At 36.7% G+C, this 23,316-nt stretch overlaps 1 protein-coding gene across 4 annotated transcripts in view; it reads left to right on the top strand.

The window, feature by feature from the left end:
• The window catches only part of RALGAPA2 (Ral GTPase activating protein catalytic subunit alpha 2), a 393,192-nt gene that overhangs the window by 271,751 nt on the left and 98,125 nt on the right, over nt 1–23,316 (top strand). The window contains exons 36-37 of one of the 4 annotated variants that reach the window (XR_008529156.1): nt 1,414–1,565; nt 7,090–7,179. Coding sequence is in view for 2 of the 4 variants with exons in the window: in XM_054574136.1 (XP_054430111.1) it covers nt 1,410–1,565; nt 7,090–7,248 (315 nt within the window). In the remaining 2 variants the exon portion in view is untranslated. Of the gene's footprint in view, nt 1–1,409; nt 1,566–2,041; nt 2,257–7,089; nt 7,249–23,316 lie in introns of those variants that run through there. The other 3 variants (XM_054574136.1, XM_054574137.1, XR_008529157.1) reach the window with 3 other exon arrangements.

Here is a 23,316-nt window from a genome sequence, read left to right as displayed (position 1 = left end):
AAACAGGTTCTCTATCCCTTCCTCATCCTCTTCTCCTTCTGGTATCCCTATTATACAGATATTATTACGTTTCAGGTTCTCCTGCATTTCCCTAAATGCCTCTTCATTCTTTTGGAGCCTTTTTGCATTTTGTCGCTCTTTCTGGGAGCTTTTTTCTACCGTATCCTCCAGCTTGCTGATTCGTTCCTCTGCTTCATCTTGCCTGCTTTTGATTCCTTCTACTGTGATCTTCAATTCAGAAGTTGTATTCTTCATTTTCTCTTGCCTCTTGTTGATAGTTTCTGTGTCCTTTTTCATGCTGAGATAGTTTGCAGTAAGTTCCTTGTAGTTTCTCTGTAGTTTTTGGTAATTCTCTCTGAGCTCACTGAGCTCATTGAGCTTCCTTAGAACCGTTGTTTGGATCTCAGTATCTGATAGTTTACTTGACTCTATTTCATTTAGTTCTCTTTCTGGGGATTTCTCCTTTCCCTTCGAGTGGGGAGTGTTTCTTTGTCTTCCCATTATTTGTGAGACTTTTCTTTTTTGCTTCTGCTTCTTAAATTGATCCGTCTTGATTTCCCGACTTTGTGGTGGGAACTTCTATGGTAGGAGACTGCTGCTGTTTTTTCGTTCTGGATCTGCCTCTGATGATCTAAAAAAATAATTTCTTAACTAGAGTTTTAACAAAAGACCAGAAAATTAATAATTCAGTGTATATATTGAATGTATTTGTCACAGCAGAGATTTTTCTTTTTTTTAATTATGTTTGAATAGTTGCTTTACTGAAAGAATAGCAGTTTAAGAAAATTTTACAAGCAGACCTAGGTACTAAGAAGTAAACATTCATACCATAGCTTTAAGAGAATTATGACTCATAGACTTTTGGCAGTGGTGTAAATTAGAACAATGCTTTTAAAAGGCTGTTTTGCAATGGCTGTTAAATTTTGTAAAATCTGTACCCTTTGACCCAACATCCTACAGGAACATTGCTTTTAACGCTCCTCTGGTTTCATCAGCAGAAAACTCCGTAAAACCATCAGTATGGAAACTGTGTGTGTGTGTGTGTGTGTGTGTGTGTGTGTGTGTGTGTGTACACACACATACATATACATACATATATATGCATGTATACATATATATAATATATATACATACATATGTGTATATATACACACACACACACATATCCAGGAAGAAAAAAGTTAGAAAAATGTATGGCTAATTTGTAATAGTTGGTAAAATTATGGAATATTTTCATTGTTTTTTTTTAAATATTTTAATTTTGTCTAACTTTATATTACATTTGTTTTTATCAGAAAGCTATAGAAATGAACATAACTAGACATTTTGAAAATCCACATTTCTGCTTAGTGAATAAGAACAACTAATACTTTACCTTGATTCTTTTCCCTCTTTGTGACCTGTATCAGGTAGATCTCTCAACCCACTGTGGGTTCATGGGTGGACTTCAGCGCAACGGCAGCACAGGACAAACCGCTCCTTATTATGCTACCTCGACTGTGGAAGTGATTTTCCACGTTTCCACTCGGATGCCATCAGACTCAGATGATTCACTCACCAAAAAGGTAAGGGGCCCTGGTTTGTAGGTGAGGCTTTCCTAGAACTGAACAAAGGTCATGGCATAACATGCATTGAGCCTAGTTAACTCTGGATTCAACCTTAGCATCACTCATTTCAAAGTACAGTTGTAGTTAATCTGAAATATCTAGCACTCACAAACTAGATAAAGAAATATGTGAAAAGCAGTCATTTGAGTCTTAAATCCTGAAATTGAGAGTTAGGAAAAGGTAGGATCTTAAATGTAAATACTTCTGGATTTTTAGTCACATGACTACTAAATGATAGAAAGTAATGCTGTTGACCTTTCAGGTTGGCAAAGGTCATAAGATATAATGACCCTGTACTTGTATAGATCCAAGAGAACAGGTACCTCTTAGGCTTGCTATGGGTTAATTTGGCAACATCTGTCAAAATGATAAGTGCAGGTGTGTTGTTGTCCAGTTGTCCCACCTTTGGCACTGACCTTGTATTCTCCTTCAAGTTGGCCCTGTGGGCAGCTTTCTCTAGAATTCAAAGGAAACCTTCTTCACACCTGAGGAAACTCACCCCTCTTCCCCAGAGGAACATGCCCTGTACTTTCCAATCTGCTGGATGTTCTACTCAGGTGACCTTCTATTAGAAGTGAGGAACACCTGAATGGAACAGGAATTTTAATCTGGTAAGGAAGCCTAAAAATATGACCCATTCTTGTGAGTTTCCAGATGAGAAGAACTTTGACTAGCCTGTTAGTGAGCTGCAGAACCTGGAATTCTACCTCACACCCACTCTGTTCCTACATGGATACAAGGACAGCACCTGGGTGGGTTGCAAAACAGATGCTGACTAACGCTGGCCCTTTGGAATGGAGGGTTTAGAGTGGTAGCAACAGTCTGAAGGCAGACAGACCTGGGCTCAAGTGTGTATCCAGGTACTTTACCAGCTTGTGCCTCAGTATTCCCATCTGTTAAATGACATTGAAAACACAACCTGTGTCACAAGGTTGTTGTGAAGTAAATGGATTATACTTGCAAAATTGCGTAGCACAGTGCCTGGTAAGATTTCTAACCATCAGCTCTTGTCATTGCACACCTATTGGTCTAATTGAGTCTTTTATTCCTCTGCCCCATTAGGCAGATGATTGATATTGGATGATGGGCCTTACTGCATCTGCTTTATTTTTTCCTCTCCAGTTTTGCTTTTTCACTACTACAGCTACAGGTCTATGGACCATGTTCATGGTGGCTGGCAGTGAGTCTGCTTATGAGACCTCCAAACTCTGTTCACAGACAACACATACAGTGACAAAGTGTCTAGGATACTCAAAGCATGGTTGATTTTCACTCCCTGGCCCGCGTGCTAGCATGGCCTCCCGCTGGCCATGAGCTGGCTCCCACAGATGTGGAAGAACTGCCTCCATGTCTTAGGTTTGGATGGCTGCCCTGGCTGTGGTATTTTTAGTGAAGGGGACCCTGCCCTCAGAGAATCTATATCAGATTACCAAGATCTCAGGCAGGGCTTACACATTCATTTTATCTGCAGTACCATGTAATTGCTGCTCCTTTGCAAATGTATCACCAGAGTCTATGACTTTATGACTGAGAACTATTTTGTTAAAAGAGAGATTTATATATAAATTATTTATAAAAATTATTTCCTAAGTAAAGTAGGATTGTCTTTTTTGAGAAAAGACTTAGTGTTTTCTTCATAAAGCATCATGTGATAAATAATGTTCCAAGGCTCAGCCTGCCTGAAAGATTCCCTACTGTAATAATCAAAATTCAGCTGATACCTTTTGCAGCTCCAAGATTTAGCATCATTAGCGGCAAACTCTCTTTATCAGGATGTCTCACAGCTAGACTAAAAATCAGTCACAGTAATAGCAGCCTACAGTTTCTTGTCTTATTCTAACTAAATTGTTTCTAACAGCTTAAAAATGAGCTGCAAAATTCTAAAGTGATTCATGCTCTCTTCTACCCCTGTCATGGAGGCAGTTTTTCAATTCTGCAATTTGATTTCAACCCCATACTGAACTCTTGATCCTTCACTACAGAAATTTGTTAGCTCTAGCTAGATTAGATTTTTCACAGCTAATCTAACTGCTGTAGGGGTTTGCAGAGTGGAGACAGAGCTGTGCTATTGGATTTGTCCAATTCATTTGACTCCAGGAATATAATTGCACTTATGTCTTACAAGGCTTTTATAGCCTCAGGCTGGCCAGCCACATAAAAAAACAAATTGGCAGTGATACAGTACAAGTGAAAAGGGATGAAAGGCCCACATTATCAGTCTCCAGGCAGCACTCTTCTGGCAGGAAGTTTCTTGGTTAATTTACAAATAAAACTTAGATTTTAGGATGGGCACACTGTCAGCTGAACAATGGGGATGTCAGGCCTGACTGTTACTTGGTAAAAGTAGCAGTCAGGCCCACTGAGGAGCAGGAATTCTTCAATCAAACAGACGACTACTTCTGGAGCCAGCTGGCGATGTAATGCAATTAGTTGAGAAAGGAGGTCAGCCTGTTAGGTGTATACCATGACCAGTGTCACCAGTGCATGCTGCCTGGCAGCAGCAGGCAGAATGGCCCAGGCAGAGGGACTTTAAAACTCTGTCAGGACAAGAAGTGGCAGGACATGCCCTTTATTTCTTAAAACTTAAGAACTAAGCATTTGTTCTGAGCCTGTTGTGCAGGTAAAGTAGTAGTTGGTATGAATTGACAGCTATATTATAGGATGAGAATCCTCTGTCTCCTCCCAGATTACACACGAACTTGTGTGCACAGAACTCACTGATGAATCTCTGAATTAAGGGCCTCTAATCCAAAATTTTCAAAACTCACAAAACGACATCTCTGTAATGAAGTCCTCTTTAAATTGAGCAGCACTTTGAAGTTTCCAGGTTAATTTGTTCATTTTACCTATGTGTATTGTCCTTGACAAAACTGAGTGTGTTTCTGCTCTTTGCTCCAGATTTATCAGCCAATTGGTTCTGTGGCCTTAGCTCTTAGTTTTGTGAGTTAGCTAGTTAAACTGTGATGTGTCTGGAGATCTGATGTACGTACCATTAAAGGCGTCTTTGAGGTGATGAATATTGTATTATTACCACACAAAAGTGGCTCTTCCTTAATAATAGAATTGCCACAGTGGGAGAATGTGTCTCTTGGTATGATACTTTTCTCCCTTACTTATATTTCTGAGAATACAATTGCAAACAGAATTTGGAGAGATTTACTTGGGTTATACAATTGAGCAACCTAATTTAGAAAAAGGAGAGTAACTGCAGAATTTCAATAATCATTGTATTACCTCTGAGCTAATGCCTTGCTACATATACTTCTGGATTGACAGGAAAGGTCACACAGAGGGTACTGGCATTAGATGGCAGCCCCACATTTGAAAGGCATTTAGTAGGTGGGTTGATACTGTTAAGACATTTGTGCCAGCATTATATTAAAGGACACAAAACTACCTGGAAAGCTGGCTCTATTTGTGGGATGAGGAGTATTGATATGAGTTCTGGGGAACCCCAGCTCTCACAATTACCTCCTGCTGATCTAATTTCTTCCCGAAGTTTCAACTTGGTACCATTCGTATTTCCCTTGAAAATGCCTTTATTGTGCTGCTGGCAATGCTGGCTACCATGTTTTCCTTCCAGAAGGATTGCATTGTAGGAGTGTATTATAAGGTCTTTGAACATTTTATGAAAAAGGGAAAAAGAAAAGAAAGAAATATTTTAGCTTCTATGGCGGAAATAGAGAAATAGAGGTGTTCAGTTACTGTGAGAAACCACTGTTTTTTTTCTAACTATGTAATGGATTGCCTGCTACCCTTTTAGCCTTTATATGTGGGGGTGGGATGGAGAAGAGAAAATAAAAGATATAGTGAATAATTTTGCATTAGAAATTTGTAGATGCCATTACATTATTCTGGATATCATGACTTATGCTCAGCACCCACACTTGCATTTATCCAAGAACCCATATTCTAACACAATGAAATTGTGTGCCCATCACTATAGATAGAAAGGTAAAGTTACAAACCTCTTTCTTAAAATTTGACTTATACAATTGTTCCCAGAATTATGAGAGTAAAGAATAAGAAGGCATTGTAACAGACCAACTCCCTTTGTAATCTTACAAATGAAAGGAGGCCATGTGAGGGTCACTTTGGATTTTCCCTTTGTGATTTAAATAGTACCCCAAAGAATCCGTTTTTAATATTTTAAGACAAAACTAATACATTAGCTTTGAGAAAACATTTGAGTACCTCTCATTTTAGTCACTTTTAGGATTCTTCTATTAAATAGTCTAGGAAGCAGGACAGGTGTTTTCATGGTGGTAGACAATGGCCTTCTGTAGTGTGTGAGAAGACTAAAATCTCAAATTTTCGATAGGTGTCAAAGGGCCTTTACCAGTCAGCCTTTATGGTTTTACAAATTCAATTTTGGCCAGCATTTTAATGACTATAACCTGGTTTCTTTTAATCACAGTTTCAGGCTTACTCAGATGATTTCATATGCTATTTTCTCTGGTCCAGGAAGTGCAGTCATCGTGTCAGAGTTTTATCACAGGTGTCCTTGCATCTGACAGAGCAAAGTCCTAGAACTCTCAAAGATCCTTTCCTTGGAAGGATGTGAAAGCCCCTCAGAAAGGCCAGGGGACTCTGACTTGTTTTTAAATTTTATGGCCTCTCTTTGTATAAAATGATAAACAAGTGGGCTAAACTATTTGAGCTACGACAACACAAGTAACCTTTGGTATAGGCCTAGATAGCTGTGAAAAGCAGAAATGGCACTGAATGAGGAGCCCAGCCCAGGTTTTCAGGGCTGCTCTGCCACCCACTGTTCATGCACCTTGGGTAGATGATGCCCTCGCCTTCCAGAGCCCCGTTGCCTCCTTGTTAGATGATATAAAGACTAAACAAAACAATATGTATGAACATAATTTCTATAGAGTAAGGTACTCTTTAAATGCTAGGTATTAGTGTTCTTACTACATTTAAGTAATATTTGTTAGTTTCTTTTAAATTACTTATTAGTTTCTTGAGCAAAATTAATTTTATACACACTTCTTAAAGGTTTATCACAAGTTCAGTTTTTATTCATTTGGTAACAGTTGTGGTATAATGGCTACATTCTCTTACATTTATATTCTTTTTTTCTTAGTAACCATTAAATGAAGCTCTACAAATAATATGGAATAAAAGACTCATGTCGTTAATTGTTTACAAACATGCTCAGCAATAGAAAGCATAAGGCTTTGATGCAGGAGTAAAATTTAATTTAAAAAAATTCCTTGAAAAACTCTTGTCCCCATCCAGCCATAATATGATGCTTGTGTGCATCATCTTAATACCAGTGTGTTTCATCGAAGGAGAGCTGTGTTTTCATGCCCTTTTGCTCTTTCAAACTCTCATAGAGGACATTGGTATTGTAGCCCTTTTTGGTAGTAAAATATTTTTGCCTCTGAGTATTATAATTCAATTTGTAAGCCACGACCCCTAATAAACTGCTTGTTATTACTCTGATTAATAAAGAGTCAATTTGCCATTGCAGCTTCGCCACTTGGGGAATGACGAGGTCCACATCGTCTGGTCTGAACACTCCAGGGATTACCGCAGGGGTATTATCCCAACTGCCTTTGGAGACGTTTCAATCATTATTTACCCAATAAAGAATCACATGTTCTTTATCACGATAAGGAAGAAACCAGAGGTACATTTTCACATTATTGATTGACTCATGCAGCATTTGCCGTATGATTCACTGTTACTAAAGAAACAATAATATAAATATGTACAAGGGGATTTTTTTCCAAGTCATGTCTTACATATATCTGAATTACACATGCTATAGGAATTAAATATGAATTGGGATTTTCAAAGAATCTTTCATCATGAGCACAGAGTTTCATATGTTATTACTTAACCTCTTTGAAAATGTGATTTTAAAAATGTTTCAAATTTTTAAATTTTGTGATTAAAAAAATTACAATTTAAATTTGGGGCATTTTTGATTAGTAAAAGACTTAAATGAACCCCATATCACATCTAGCATTTTGTGGATGGCTGTGGTTATAGAATTCAACCTTGCATGGTGGACAGGCACTGTTTATCGAGCCCCCAACTGCTGCTGGCAGGAGTCAGCCCTGAAGGATCATGGGCATGCCCATGAAGATGCTGGGCTTCTGTAGCACAGCCCGTGTGATGACCTTTAACAGTTGAAGCACCTTGCCATAGAATCAATTCAGCCATGTCAATTGGTATTGATCTTGGGAATGGCTGGAACAATCCAATGGTTATGTGCCATGTGCTAAATTGGTTGCGGTTTTGATCCTTGCCATGTCTTCAGTCGTATTTTAGCAGTGCTTTATATGCTGACTTGTCTTTGTTTTGGAATCATTAATGGAAGGGGTTTTATAAGTGTTTTAATTAAACATTTAGTGTATTAAGTCACTCCAAGAAAATGACTTGTTTTTTAAGCTTGATATTAAGAATAATAATTTATATTCCAAATTATTCTCCTAAAGGAATTACAAGTTACCATTCTAAATACTCTCTACTTTTAAGCTTTAAAATAATAGGTAACTGAAATTTTCTGGGATATATAACCTAAAGTGTTAAAGTTGGGAGGATTAAATGAGCTAAGAAGTGAAAGATGCTTCAAACAGTCTCTGACCCAGTGTAAAGCTATTTAAGTTTTAGTTATTATTATTATTATTATTATTATTATTGCCATTTCTTTGTTATAGCTACTACCATGAAAATAGAATAAATAATGAACCTTACATTTAACATGATTATTTCTCCAACTAGATACATTATTGAGTCACTCCTAAATTCAGAATGGTCGCACTCTGGCTGGCGAGAAGCCTGACATAAAGGGAACCCTCTTTTCTATTCAGGGAGCAAAGATGCCAAAAGTTTTTCATATTAAGTACTTGTATTATCTTTGATTCAGGTTTCTGTGTATGTGGAGTTTTTGCTTTTTTATAAGAAAATGCTCTTAGTGCTAATAACATTTTTTTTTATCCATAAAGACCACTACTTTAATTTTAAAAGCTAAACTGAAAAGTTTAGTATTAGACAATAAATTTAGAATATGGTAGCTTTCAAAACTGGAAAATATGTTTCTTTTATATTTAATATGGATTAATTTGGCTTTATTAGTTCATTCTCTCAACCAACCTCTAAAATGTCACTCAGTATTTTTAAAATGTTGCCTTTTTTTCTATAATATATAAAGAACATAAAAAATAGTACACTTATAATGCATGAAAACAAGTATTAACATGCCTTTTAAAATTTCTTTTAAAAATGTACTTAAGTTTTATAAATTTGGTCATAAATTCTGACAAGATGAATTGAGCAAATCACATTCTTAATATTTCAATTCAAGAAGCCTAAAGGGAAGAAGAGAATAATGGCCAACTGGAAATTTAGTGTTATCCCTACATTTAAAGTACAAACCATTACAATGTAATAAAATTAATCCAGACATTTCCAGGGCAAGTGTGGCTGACCTTTTGTTCACCAACCACTGACCCCAGGGTGAATGCAAGAGGCTTGTAGAGGGAAAGTCTGTTTGTTTGGCTTCAGTCCCTGGTATTTAAATTGCATTCCCTAATCAAATGAAAAGGCTGTCCTCTCTATCAGGTTACAGAATCCATGGCAACATTTGGCCTTTTATATCCATAATGTTAGCCTTTTTGTTTGCATCTAAGTAGAGACACCTGGAGCAATGTTAACATTAACCGATTTAGCATTAATAGCTTCATTATATAAGAATTTCTGATCAGATAGCTGTTACTTTTGTTATATTGCTTCAGCTTGTATTGTTGTCATTTTTTATCTCCCTGCTTGGCAACCAGGCACTGATTTGCAAATTTTTTTTGTCTTGATTAATTAAGCAATATAATTATCAGTAACCGTGATGCAGTCTTTGCTCAACAAAGCTTCTGGGAGAAAACAATGGTCAGTCTGTTAGTGTGAATGCATTCCACGCGTCCCAGATGCATGAGGATATTATGGACAATGAGGGGAAAGGCCGCCTGTGAGCGAGGACAAAGGGTGCCACGCAGACTCAACACACTGCACATACCGCCAGGGACATGCTGCGGGCTCCCTGGGACACAGACGCCTCGTTAGATTACAGCTAGTCAGCAGAGATTAATTCTCAGCCATTTGGTGCAATAATTTACCCATTCCCTAGTCTTTTAACTAGTGCTCCTGACTATGAAAGTGAAGGCTTTGTGGTCAGAAGGTTTATTTAACGTTGCCTACTTTTAGGGATCGCCACCAAAAATCATTATTTTTACTTAGAAATTGTAATGACACAGCTGCTTGAAGATCAGGAATATTCTTTTGGGAGTACGGGATATGTATAAGTGTCAAAAATTGTAGGTGGAGTCAAAGTCTTTCTCTCAGCACCTGTATATTTCATTTGAATATAGTGTGACTCAATGGTCTAAATGCATTTATTTTACTGGTCTCTGGGAAGCCATACTTCTCTAAGAATAATTTTAATCCTTTTTTTAGGAGGGAAAAAAACCCCTCATCAGAACACAAAAGTCCTGCTCATTGGATAGAGTCATGCATATTCAAATTGTACTCTCATTCATTCAGGCTCATTAATAGCCTATGTAATAATGTAGGGCTATTTGTAATACAAGCTCACAGACAGCATTGCTTCCAAGTCGTTTGCAATTTAACATATTTCACTGTTTTTATTCCATACACTTCCCTTAAATATACAAATGATGTGTCTGGCAGAATCTGCCTCCTCTTACTAATACACAGCATTTGCGAAATGAAGAAGTGTGGGTGCACTCATAAGTGAGCATATAAAACCCTCATGTCCAAAAGGGCCTGCTCACTTCTTGAGCTTTTTACAGAACTTTCTTTTTTAAATTAATTAATTGATTAATTAATTAATATCAGTGTGCTTAGCAACATCATTTCACTGTGAAATTATTTTCAAAGTAAATTCATCTTCATAAGCATCAACACAATAGTCTTTGGTTACAGAAAAGAAATGTGCTATTGTTAGACTTCTGTTTTTCTCTACTTTTATTACTAAGTCAGCAGTCAGGGAAGACTTGCATATAGAGCAGAATGTGAGTGATTTAAAAGGCTTGTTAAAATGCCCAATTTGTTCTCAGAAAGCTGATTCATAAAGCCCCCATAATGCAGTCAGTACCTATATTGCTTTCCTTCTTTCAGTAAGTGAAAGTAATATTGGTGTTCAAAACATTAGTTTTTATGATTTTTATCAAAGTAAGTTTTAGCGCTTTTGGCATGTTTTTCTCTACACATGGTAGTGACTGACTGGCTGGTGACTGTCTGATCAAAGGGTAAACATGCTGAAGCAATCTTGACTGGGAGCAGTTGAAACAAAGGAAAGCTTTGGTGAAGGTGTCTCATCACTTCAACCAGAGTATCTGTTTCATAATTGGAAAACATGTTAACATCCTCCAAATGCTCTGCTCTGGGGATAGGGAAAAAAAATGGAGGATGATCTACTCCTTAATCACTTCTGAGAAGTATAGGCAGGAAAATAATATAGCATAGGAGATAAGACCCCAAAGTTCTAGTTCCAGTGCTGCCACAAGTGGGTAAGTATCTTGGGCAGATCTTTCAATTTCTTTAGACCTTAGCTTCCTGTCACATTCAGGTCGGGGACCAAATTCTCTTGACAGTCCTTTCAGGGGTTCTCCCTTCAAGACAAAGGGCCATTGCTGGATCCTCTTGTTCCTAGATAGATGCCCATGTTTTCTTTTCCTAAGTTATCCCAACTTGCCAGACTGCTTCTGAGGTAGTATCTGGATCCCTTGCAGACTCAGCAGCTACTGTGAGTCAGTGTATATGTGTGTCCCTCTTCAGGATGAAAGCTAGCCCAGGGTCTTCACCTGGAGCAAGTGCCCAGAAATGCTGGTTAAGGCTAATTAATGCACCAAAAGTCACAAGACCATTTGCACATGTGAGGCCAAGAGTAGCCAGTACTGGCACCTGAATTTGAAAGAAAATCTTTTACTAGTGTGGCTTCATTATATAGGGAGTGTGTTTGATTACAACATGATTATGTAAATCTCTTTTTATTTCAGATGTGCAGTTTTCTTAAGTATTTATCTCAACCCCACACAAATAATCTTTTTGAGATTAAGTCATTCACTTTAAAAATACCCTGCGAAATTCTCAGGGAAAGTGAGTTGTTGACTTTTGAATCATTTATTTTGAAAAGATAATTGAAAATAATCAGAATTTACTAAACTTAAATGGATTACTGCAATATATTCTGTTTTGGTAATTATTGTTAATTGTTTTTAGTAAAGGAATGACATTGAGAACTTGGTGAAAAGGCAGCTGTCGTTTACAGATGTTAAATCAAAATCAAATTTCTTATGTAATTTGTTGCCACCTCTAATTAGGCATTCTGTGTATACAAGGGATTTTTATTATTCCTTTTGTCCAGTTTCTGAAAGATTATCTGAGTCTCCCTTAAGCAGTTGCCAGAGAATAATAAAGAATGTTTATTTATGAGTTTCAATATAGATGGAAAAAGATCTATAGCCTATTATTAACTCCTACCTCCTATTTTATCTTTCATAACAAGTTGGTTATTGAGAATTTCTTTTCAGTTGATCTTCCTCAAGAGTTGACATTATTTTCCCTTTTTTTAGTTGGTCTTTTAATACACCTTATTGTCCTTTGCCTTTTCCTCCCTCTTTTGGCCAGCTAGAGCCAAGGCGTATACTGAGTGGCAAATGGTAGATCCTGCTTTATGTCAAAAAGCAAGACAATTCTCATCCTCTACCTCTGCACTACTTCAGCATGATGGGCCTTCTGACTCAAGAGACAGGGCACGTTCTCCTGACCTTTCAGCACCTTCCTACATTCCTGCAAATGTTTGTACACCCTGTGAGCTGAAGCCAAGCAAAGGAGGCCAGGGTGTCAGGAACACACAGAACTCCTGAGAAGGAAACAAGGCCCTTAGTGTTCAAATACTGGCCTCACTCCTTACTAGGGCTTCTAACCTTAGGAGAGTTACATAATGCCTTTATACTTCATCTATAAAATGGGTTACAAGCTCTCCTTACTTTAGGACTGTTTTAAGGATTAAGATACAGTTTCACTGACCAAAATGTGACATTGTTCTCAATGAATGTTAATCATATTACTGTTATTTCTCACGAGATGCCCACTTATATTCTTTCATATTTTTGTGATGATACGACTGTCTTTACAGCCTCACAACTCTTTTAAACCTTCTCTCCTGAAATAACTTTATTCATAGAATCATACCCATTTTTTTCATCTTTTTGAAATCTGCTTTCCTAAACTATAGAATACATATCTCTTCTAAGAATTTGCCCCAGAATTAGAGATATTATCCTTACAGGCGTATTTTCTATGCTGTATCTGAAATTCGTTAGTTTATTGTTGGTTTTTCTGTTGTTTTGTTTTCTTCATAAATACTTCCAGCACAACTTCACCTCTGGTCTGCTTTTAGTGTAAGTAATAGAAGGAAGTGCACTTATTCTTTTTTTTAAGGAACATATTTTAAATAATTATTTTAAGTGTGGTATTGCTAAAGATAGAAAGAAAGTGTTATTCTTTCTTATTTGTTTTCATTGTTACCAGGACTAGGCAACAGTGAGTGACTTTAGGTGATGAGGACTACTTCCTTGATTCTGCCCTTTGGAATTAAGATGCCCACTCCCCAAGTACTATCATAAGGAGGACACACTCAATTGTCATCACTAGTAGAACTAAGTCTCATCCTTGTTTGTTCCCATTTCAGTTTCTTCAGACCTGAATGCTTCCTTTGTGCTGTAGGTGCTAATCTCAGAATAGCTTTAGCCAGTCTTAGCAGTTTTTACATCTCTTTGTTTTAACTGTGGAGCCCTTTCCTCAAACCCACTGAACAGAAGAAGGTGTGGCAGAGGAAGCCTGTTCAAGGACCCCATAGCCACACCTGTCACTCTTTTTCTCTGACCTTACATCCATCTCCATGAAGTAAAGGACAGAAGATTTGGTTAATGTCAGAGCCTGGGAAGCTGAGGGCCTTCAGTCATTCAGGCAACATAATCTACTGAGGCTGCTTCATGCCAGGCACCATATCAAGGCCTTGATAATAGTAGCAATTTCCACTTCAAATTGAAGGAACCATTTTGTCTTAAAGCTAAAATCAGAGACCAGCACGGTAGGAACAAAAGGAAAAAAATTGCGTGTGGATCAGGAGGAATCAAGTGAAAAGCCCTTCCCAGGCCCCTCCCCACCATACCTAGACCTGAGTTTTCTGGTTATGGAAGAAATGCCACCAATGTATTGGCCCCTGGTTCCAAGGATATACCATATCTTATAGGTCAATATCCTCACCTCACATGGTAATATATCCCAGTTAATAGTGGAAATGAGTTGTCAGTGATCATCATACATGCATGAGGCTATGCCTATGCTCCATTCAGATCCACTGGTCTAGTGTGCCTCTCTCACACTGTCTTGATAGCTAGCACAAGTCCCTACTCTATTCTTCCTCAAGAATGTCTTAGCTTTTCTTGACCTTTTTGATTCCATATAGATTTCAGAATCCGCCCAAGATACCTTACATTCAATCCATAAATCAGACTAGGAAGAGAAATGTCATTTAGTCTTCTAATGTGTGAAAAGATATATCCTTCCTTTAACTTAAACTACTTTACTTTTTAGACTACTTTAATGTCTCTCAGTAAAGTTTTAAAACTTTCTATATACTTTTCCTTGTTAAATCTATTCCTATCGACTTCATAGTTTTATGCCATTCTAAGTCGTATCTTTTCATTTTAGTGCCTAAACATTTGTTGTTAGTGGATAGAAATGCAGTAGGGTTTTTGTGAGTTTATTCTGTATCTATTGACATTGATAAACCCTCTTATTAATTCTGAGCATTTCTTGTAGATTCTTGTGGAGATTCTGTGAATATAAGCATGTTATCTGAAATAATGACAGTTTTGCTTCCTCCTTTCTCATTCATAATCTTCTATTTCTGGTTCTAGCATTACCATATTGGCAAGGATCTCCAGTGCCAATGTTGATAGATATAATCTAGGACACATTCTTATCTCCTTCATGCTCTCACACAGAAAGCTTTCAATGTGTTACCCTTAAGTTTAGTGGTTGCCATAAGTTTGGGTAGGTATTCTTCAACAGATTAAGGAAATTCCCTTCTATTCCAAGAATTCTCAGAATTTTTTTTTTTCATAAATGAGTTTCAACTTCATGAAAAATTTTTAAAACAACTGTTGAGGTGATCAGCTGACATTTTGCATTTAATCTCCTGATGTGGTTAAGCATACAGATTAATTTTTAATGAAAACTCACACATGTATTCATTCCTAGGATATACCTAATTTGTGCATTATTAAATAGGTTTGATATTATTTTACAAGATTTTTATACATGTTCAGGAGTGAGATTGGCCTCTAATTTTGTTATTAGTAAAATGAGTGGATTTGTTTTCCCTTTCCCTATAGACTGGAAGTTTCTCTAAAAAATAATTTGTTTCTAAAGGTTTTTGTACAATGTGCCATTAAAGTTACAAGGGATGGCTTATTTTTCCATTAAAAGTAGATTTGTTTTGTTTTGTTTTGTTTTTTGCTGTGATTTAATTACTTTAAAGCTTATAAAATTAGACCTGACTGGTGTTACTCAGTGGGTCGGGCATCATCCTGCAAACCAAAAAGTTACTGGTTCGATTCCTGGTGAGGATGTATGTGTGGTTTGCAGGCCAAGTTCCCCAGTTGGGGGCATACAAGGGGCAACTAATTGGCATTTCTCTCACACATCAATGTTTCTCTCCCTTTCTCCCTCCCTCCCACTCTCTCTAAAAATTAAATAACAAAGAAAAGCTTATAGAATTACTAGTTTTTATATATCATCTGTGCCCATATTTGCTAAGTCGTATTTTACTGGAAGTTTTGCCATATTATTTAAATTTTCAAATATATAGACATAAAACTATATACACTTTCTAAGCATCTACAGTTGTGTCTCTCTTTTATTATTTTTTCCACTTTTTATTTTTATTTTTATAAATCATGTTTATTCTATTACAGTTGTCTCAGTTTTTACCCCTTTACCCCCCTCCACCCATCCCACCCCCACCCCCCACTCCCACAGTCAGTTCCCACTCTGTTGTCCATGTCCATGAGTCATTCATACATGTTCTTTGTCTAGTCCCTTCCCCTTCTTTCCACCATTGTCCTCTATCCCCATCCCCTCTGGTCATTTTCAGTCTGTTCCATGTTTCCGTGCCTGTGGTTTATTTTGTTTGTTAGTTTATTTTGTTGAATAGAGTCCACTTATAGGTGAGATCATATGGTATTTTTCTTTCATCAACTGGCTTATTTCACTTAGCTTAATATTCTCCAGTGCTATCCCTGTTGTCACAAAAGGTAGGAATTCCATCTCTCTCTCTCTTTCTTCCTTAAATGCAGATTGATTTTATTTATTTTTTTAAATGTCAAAGTTAATTATAAAATATTTAAAAAATTTAAAACCATTATAAAGTCACAGCAATTAAACCAACATGACACCAGCACAGAAATAATCAAGTAGATCAATGAAATATAATGAGCATTCTAGAGACAAACATATATATCTGTCTGACAATGTAATATATGATTAAGTTGATATTTCAAATCAATGGGTAAAATAAGGCTTATTCAACAAATAAGGTGCATGGACTACTGTTACTTGAAAAAAACAAATATAGAGGCCTATTTCACACATTATATAAGAAATATTCAGGTGAGTTAAAAGTCAATATGTAGAATCTAAGGAGTTTTAGAAGAAAATAGAACTAATATTTTTCATGACCTGAAGTAAAATATTCAACCTCAGAAACTATAAAGTAAATATTAACAATATGACTATATTAAACAATTACCTGTATAGTAATATACATATAAAAAAGTTAAAGGACAAGGGATATAATAGAAAAGTATTTGCACACATCTAAAACATGTTAATAGGTGTTGCTTTTTTTTTTTGTGGAAAAAAGTTCTACAAACATTTAATCAATAAGTGGATAAGACTACCAAAAAGTCGTATAAAGTTTTTTTAAAAAATAATAGAAATAGGCAATAAATATACTAAAATAGGTTTAGTTTCAACAAATAGTAAAGGAACAATTAAAATAACATCATTGTCACAATCAGATTAATGAGTATTAAAAACATTGGTAATATCAAGTATTGGCAACTCTGAAAGGAACTGGGTATTCATAGAAACTTTTTCTGCATCTTAAAGCAGTCTCTTTAGCATATATTGCAGTGCTGGTTTGGTGGAAGTGTATTCTTTTAGCCTTCTATTGTCTGGGAAGCTCCTTATTTCGCCTTCCATTTTAATTGAGAGCCTTGCTGGGTAGAGCAGTCTTGGTTGCAGGCCTTTGCTTTTCATGACCTGGAATTATTTCTTGCCATTCCCGTCGGGCTTGTAGTGTTTCTGTTGAGAAGTCAGCTGCTAGCCTTTTTGGGGCTCCCTTACATGTTGTTACCTCTTTCTCCCTTGCTTGCTTTAGGATTCTCTCTTTGTCTTTGATATTTGCCATTTTAATGATGATGTGTCTTGGAGTGGGCCTTATTGGGTTCCTCTTGAATGGGACCCTCTGTGCTTCCTGGACTTGTGTGACTTTTTCTCTCCTCCAATTGGGGAAGTTTTCCATCATTACTTTTTCAAACAGGTTCTCTATCCCTTCCTCATCCTCTTCTCCCTCTGGTATCCCTATTATACAGATATTATTATGTTTCAGGTTGTCCTACATGTCCCTAAATGCCTCTTCAGTCTTTTGGAGCCTTTTTTCATTTCCTTGTTCTTTCTGGGAGCTTTTTTCTACCTTGTCCTCCAGCTCGCTGGTCCTCAGCTTCATCTTGCCTGCTTTTGATTCTTTCTACTGTGTTTTCAATTCAGAAACTGTATTCTTTCTTTCCTCTTGTCTCTTATTGATAGTTTCTGTGTCCTTTTTCATGCTGATATAGTTTGCAGTAAGTTCCTTGTAGTTTCCCTGTAGTTTTTTGTAATTCTCTCTGAGCTCACTGAGCTCATTGAGCTTCCTTAGAACTGTTCTTTGGAACTCAATATCTGATAGTTTACTTGCCTCTATTTCATTTAGTTCTGTTTCTGGGGATTCCTCCTTTCCCTTTGAGTGGGGGTTATTTCTTTGTCTTCCCATTATTTGTGAGACTCTTCTTTTTTGCTTCTGCTTTTTAAATTGATCTGTCTTGATTTCCTGACTTTCTGGTGTGAACTTCAATGGTTAGGGACCCCTGTTTTTGTTTTGTTTTTTTTTACTTTCTGGATCTGCCTCTGATGATATCAGATGTTGACCCTGTCTGACCTTAGGCACTCTGTTCGAGACTTCCGGTAATCTACTGTTTGTGGCTGTCTTCTTCAGCTGTTAATCTATTCACTTTGCACTCAGCAGGCCACCTTAGACAGCTCAGGGCAGGGTGGAGTCCCTCCTGAGGGCGGGGTTATTTGGTCCTCTCATGCTGGTGCATATGGGGGAGGAGGCATTCTCTCCCCAAAGCCTCTGTCCCCAGTTTCTCCTCAAGTGTCACCAGAACTCTCTGTGCCCCCTTTAGTCAGGGATCTACTGTTGATGGCTGCCACTCTGCACTCAGCAGGCAGCTTAGACAGCACAGGGCAGGGTGGAATCCCACCTGGGGGTGGGACTATTGGGTCCTTTGATGCTGGTACCGCTCAGGGGGAGTGGTCTCTTCCTGAGCAAAATGAATGCTGCCGCCACATAGGCAATGAGTCAGCATTGAGATCGCACCAGCTACTCTCAGTTCTCTCCCCAAAGCATCCTTCCCCAGTCTCTCCTCAGGCGTCTCTAGCCCACCCTGCTGCGGACTTTGCCAGAGACCAGGATAAGTGGCTGCAAATAAAAATTTATGCGTTGGTCCTTTAAACAGTTCTTTGCATCTCCAGCCTCCTGTCTCTGGCAGCGAGCAACCCTGCCGCTTTTCACAGCTGACTATTTTCTGTGTACTTTTTGGGCTCTGGTGCTATTGGCTGGATATCCCCGGTTTTGGTTTAGACCCCGCCCTCCTCAGGGGGATTCAACTGGCCGTTTTAATATTCTTCTAGAGCTGCTGCCCGTGGGTACCCCGCCCGCCTTCTCAGGTCCCTACCACACCCCTTACCGGTTAGATTGCGCTAAAGCCCATTCTTCTATCTGCAAGGTTACAAGGCTCCTTTCTCCTCTTGTTCAGTTGTTTGTTGCAGGTGATTTCTCCACAATTTAGTTGTAATTCCAGGTTGGTCCTGGGAGGAGGTCAGTGTGACTTCCATTCACTCCTCCACCATCTTGATTCTCCTCTCTCTTATTTTTAATGATATTTATTTGTGCTTCCTCTTTATTATTTCTTTAAATATATAATCTTTATTATAGTTTTTACATTACCATTTAGTCCCCTTCTATACCCCTCTCCCTAGCACTCACCACACTGTTGTCCATGTCCATGAGTCCTGTTTCCTTTTTGTTCAACCCCTCTACCCCCTAACCTGTTCCCTCCCCGCTAGCTGTCACCTGTTCTCCATCTATGAGCCTGTCTGTTTGTTTTGCTCCTTAGTTCAGTTTGTTCATTAGATTCCACATATTGGTGAAATCATATGGTATTTTTCTTTCTCTGAGTGGCTTATTTCACTTAGCATTATGTTCTCCAGGTCCACCCATACTGTTACAAAGGGTAAAATTTTCTTCTTTTTTATGGCCTAGTAGAATTCCACTGTGTAAATGTCCCATAGTTGTTTTATCTACTCATCTGTTGATGGACACTTGGGCTGCTTCCATATCTTGGTAATTATAAATGTGTGTTCTTTCTTGATTGTCTTATCAAAGATCTGACAGTCAATCATATTAGACTTTTTTCCAAGAAACAACTTTTGATCTTTATTATTTCTTCCCTTTTCCTTTTTTTGAGTTTATTTTACTCTTTTGATTTTTGAGTACTTCTTGAGATAGATGCCTGTTTCATTAAGCTGCAATTTTTATTTCTTTCTAATGAAAGTATTTAATCCCACACATTCCTAATAAGTACTGCTTCAACATATAATATCTGCCACTTCACTATTATTTAGCTTAACCTAATTTCAAATTTCCATTTCAATATTTTGTTAGCCCCTTAGTTATTTAGAAGTATGTTTCTTAATTTCTAAACAGAAATTTGTGCTAGTTATCCCTTTTTGTGGATTTTTAACTTAAGTCTTTGGGTATAGAGTATAAATTGTATGATTTCGACTTCTTGAAATTTTTTGACGCTTCCATTATGACCTAGAATAGGACTCAGCAAACTTTATGTAAAGGACCAGGTAGTGAATATTCTAGGTTTTGCAGCCAGCACAGTATCTGACGACTCTACAGCTCTGCCATTGCTCTGTAAAAGCCAGAATAAACAATATATAACTGAAGGAATGAGGTTGGGTTCCAGTAAAACTTTATTTTTGGACTGATTTTGAATTTCATATAACTATCACATGTCAAAATATTTTTTCAACCAATTAAAAAAGTAAAAGCCATTCTAGGCTTGGGGGCCATGTAAGAAAAGGCACCAAGCTGGTATTAGGCCCTGTATGCTCTATTTGTGGGTCTTGGGCCTAGAGCAGCAATTTTCAACCAGTGTGCTGCAAGAATTTTTAAAACATGTAATACCTGACTATTTAGTCAGGTGCACTGACCTCTTCTCCCTTAGATTGTCCAATTTAAAAAAAAAAATGACAATAGCCAACACAATAGCCATCTGATTTGAGTGAATCAAAGTTATACCTTTTATTTTTTGGTCAAATTGACAAAAAATAGTTTTGTGGTGTGCCACAGAATTTTAGTAATAAGTTTGTGTATGGCATGAGATCAAAAAGGATGAAAATTTGCTGACCTAGAGCATGGTCAATTTTTAAAATATATTCTGTACAAATTGAAAAGAATGTGTCTTTTACAATTGTTGAGTGAAGTTTTTGTATGTATCCATTAGGATTAGTTTCTTGTGTTATTCAAATCTTCTATATTCTTGTTTTTTAAAAAATATTTTCTTTGAATGATAACATTAATAAAGAGAACCAATTGTAAGTATACAGTTTGATGAATGTTTTCAAAGTGAATGATTTACTACCCAGATCTAAACACAGTATATTGCCAGCTCCCAGAAATCTCCCTTATGCCACTTCCATCATCATTCATTAGTTTGACCTGCTTTTCAACTTTCTGTGGATGGAATTATATAATATGAACTTCATTGTGTCAGTTTTTTTCACACAGCACTATATTTGGGTATTGCCATGTAATTGTAGATTGTTACCATAAAATATCTGTGAATATAAAACAAATTTTTGATTCATTCTCCTATTGTTGGATATTTAGAATATATCCAGTTTGAAGAATATATGTTAATATTTGCCTTTTTATTTTAATAATGAGCAGAATTTTTAAAAATTTTATTAAGTTCAATTTTTTTTCTTTTTTAATTGATGCCTTTTGTACCCTAAGAAATCCTTGACTAACCCAAAGTTGTGAAGATTTTCTCATTTTCCCTTCTAGTAGTTTTGTGGTTTTACTTTGAGTACTTCAATCTATAATCCATCTTGGTTTTTGTGTATTGTAAGAGGTAAGAGGTCAAGTTTCACCAATCAGTATATCTATCCAGTTGTTTATTAAAATATACCTTACTTTCCCTGTAAAACTAATGGCCCTCTGTATTGCAAATTAATTACCATATATATGTGGCTCTCTTCTTAGACTCTATCTTCTGTTCTGTTGACATATTTGTCTCACCTAGTGCCAATATTATATGTTAATTATTATAGTTGTATAGTATGGCTTGAAATCAAGTGACATAAATCTTATAATTGTCTTTACTAATTTATATATTTTTATTTCCACGTGAATTTAGAATCAGCTTGTCCACATCTGTGTAAACAGTTTATTAGATTTTGATTTGGTTTGTGTAGAACCTATAGCTCGATTTCAGAAGTCTTGACTTTTTAACAGTATGGAAACTTCTAATCCATGAACATTGCACATCTTTTCATTTATTCAAGTTGTTTTTAATGTAGCTCAGCAATGTTTGGTAGTTTTAAGTACAAATATCTTGCAGAGCTTTTGTCAGATATAACTACAGTCAAACCTCGGTTCTCAAACAATTTGGTTTTCGAAGTTGCTCATGGAAAAAATGTCTCAGTTGTCTAACAAAACTTAAGGTCTTGATTCTCTACCTGACAATCCTTTCATGCTGATACCTGTATGATCAGTTATGTCTCTCAGGCGGCAAACAAAGGAGATTTGCTTTTTGAACAAATTGCCTCTTGCACAGTTTTCCAGAACAAATTAAGTTCAAGAACCGAGGCTACTGTATTCTGTTTTTGAAACAATCGTGAACAGAATTTTTAAATGTCATTTTCCCAGTTGTTAGTTGCTAACATTCAGAAATATAATTGATTTGGAGGAAATATATCCTGTGACCTTTTAAAATTCACTTGCTAGTTCTAATTGACTTCCTTTGATTTCTTGTGTACATTATCATGTTATCTATGAATAAATATAACTTCTTTTCAATCTTTAAGTTTCTTTTTTCTTTTTCTTTATTATAATAAGGATCTTCAAAAATGTTGAATAGAAGCGAGTATTTTCAGATCTCAGGTAGAACACATTTAATATTTCACCATTAATTATAGTGTACTATTTTTTCTTTTAAAATTTTATCATATTGAGGAAGTTTCCTTCTGTTCCCAGATTGCTGGGAATTTTTTTATATTATGAATTTTACCCATGCTTTTTTCAACACCTATTAAGAAGATCATATCATTTATCTTGTTTATTCTGTTAATGTAGTAAGTTGCATTGATGGATTTGTAAATGTTAAGTCAACCTTGGTTTTTTATGGGAAATACCAGTTGGTCAAGCTACCATATCCTTTTTACATATCTCTGGACTTAATGCTAACCATTTGTAAAGGGTTTTTACATCTTTGTTGAGGGATATAGTCCGTAGTTTTATTATGTCAGCTCTTATGGACAAATATTTCACCATTGTATCCCAAGACCAACCAGTGAAAAATGTGTTCTACAGATAAATAGTCTTTGATCAGAAGATCTAGTCCAAAGACCCATATTCATTAATTAATCTAAATTATTTAAAGTATTAATTAATTCACTCATTCAACAGCTATTTGCATTCCAGCCATGTGCCAGGTACAATGCTACTCATTGGAGTGTTTGCTTTCCTATCTCCAGCCACTCTCTCTTAGGCTTCTTTACAAATTCTTTCTCATATCTCCAACCTCTAAACATTAGAGGGCCACAAAATATAGTCCTTGAACCTCTTTTCTTGCTCATTCAGTTATCCAGTTTCATGGCTATAAACACCATCTATAAATGAATAACTCTTATAAATCTGTAACCTGAGCCTCTACCTTGATTTCTAGCCTGATATACCTTTTGCTAACTTCATACATTACCACTGGATGTCTAATAGGCAGCTCAACTTGGCTTGTGCAAAATTGAGCTAATGACCCCCCCACAGGAAAAGGTGGCTTCAACCTAACAATTACCAGGCTACACAACCATGACATGATCCTTGACTCCTTTTTTTTCTCCCCCACTTCATTAATATTTCTCAGCAACATTCAAACTGTATGCAGAAACCAACGACTTCTTCTAACTTCTTCTGCTACATAATGATTCAAGCCATCATCATCTCTTACCTGAATTATTCAGTAGTTTCCCAACTGGTGTCCATAACTTTCCCAAC

Source organism: Pteronotus mesoamericanus, unplaced genomic scaffold (genome assembly GCF_021234165.1).
Source record: "Pteronotus mesoamericanus isolate MK-2021 breed Mesoamerican mustached bat unplaced genomic scaffold, CSHL_Meso_final contig_25, whole genome shotgun sequence".
Lineage (NCBI taxonomy): Eukaryota > Metazoa > Chordata > Mammalia > Chiroptera > Mormoopidae > Pteronotus > Pteronotus mesoamericanus.
This window is presented reverse-complemented; position numbering and strand designations above follow the sequence as displayed.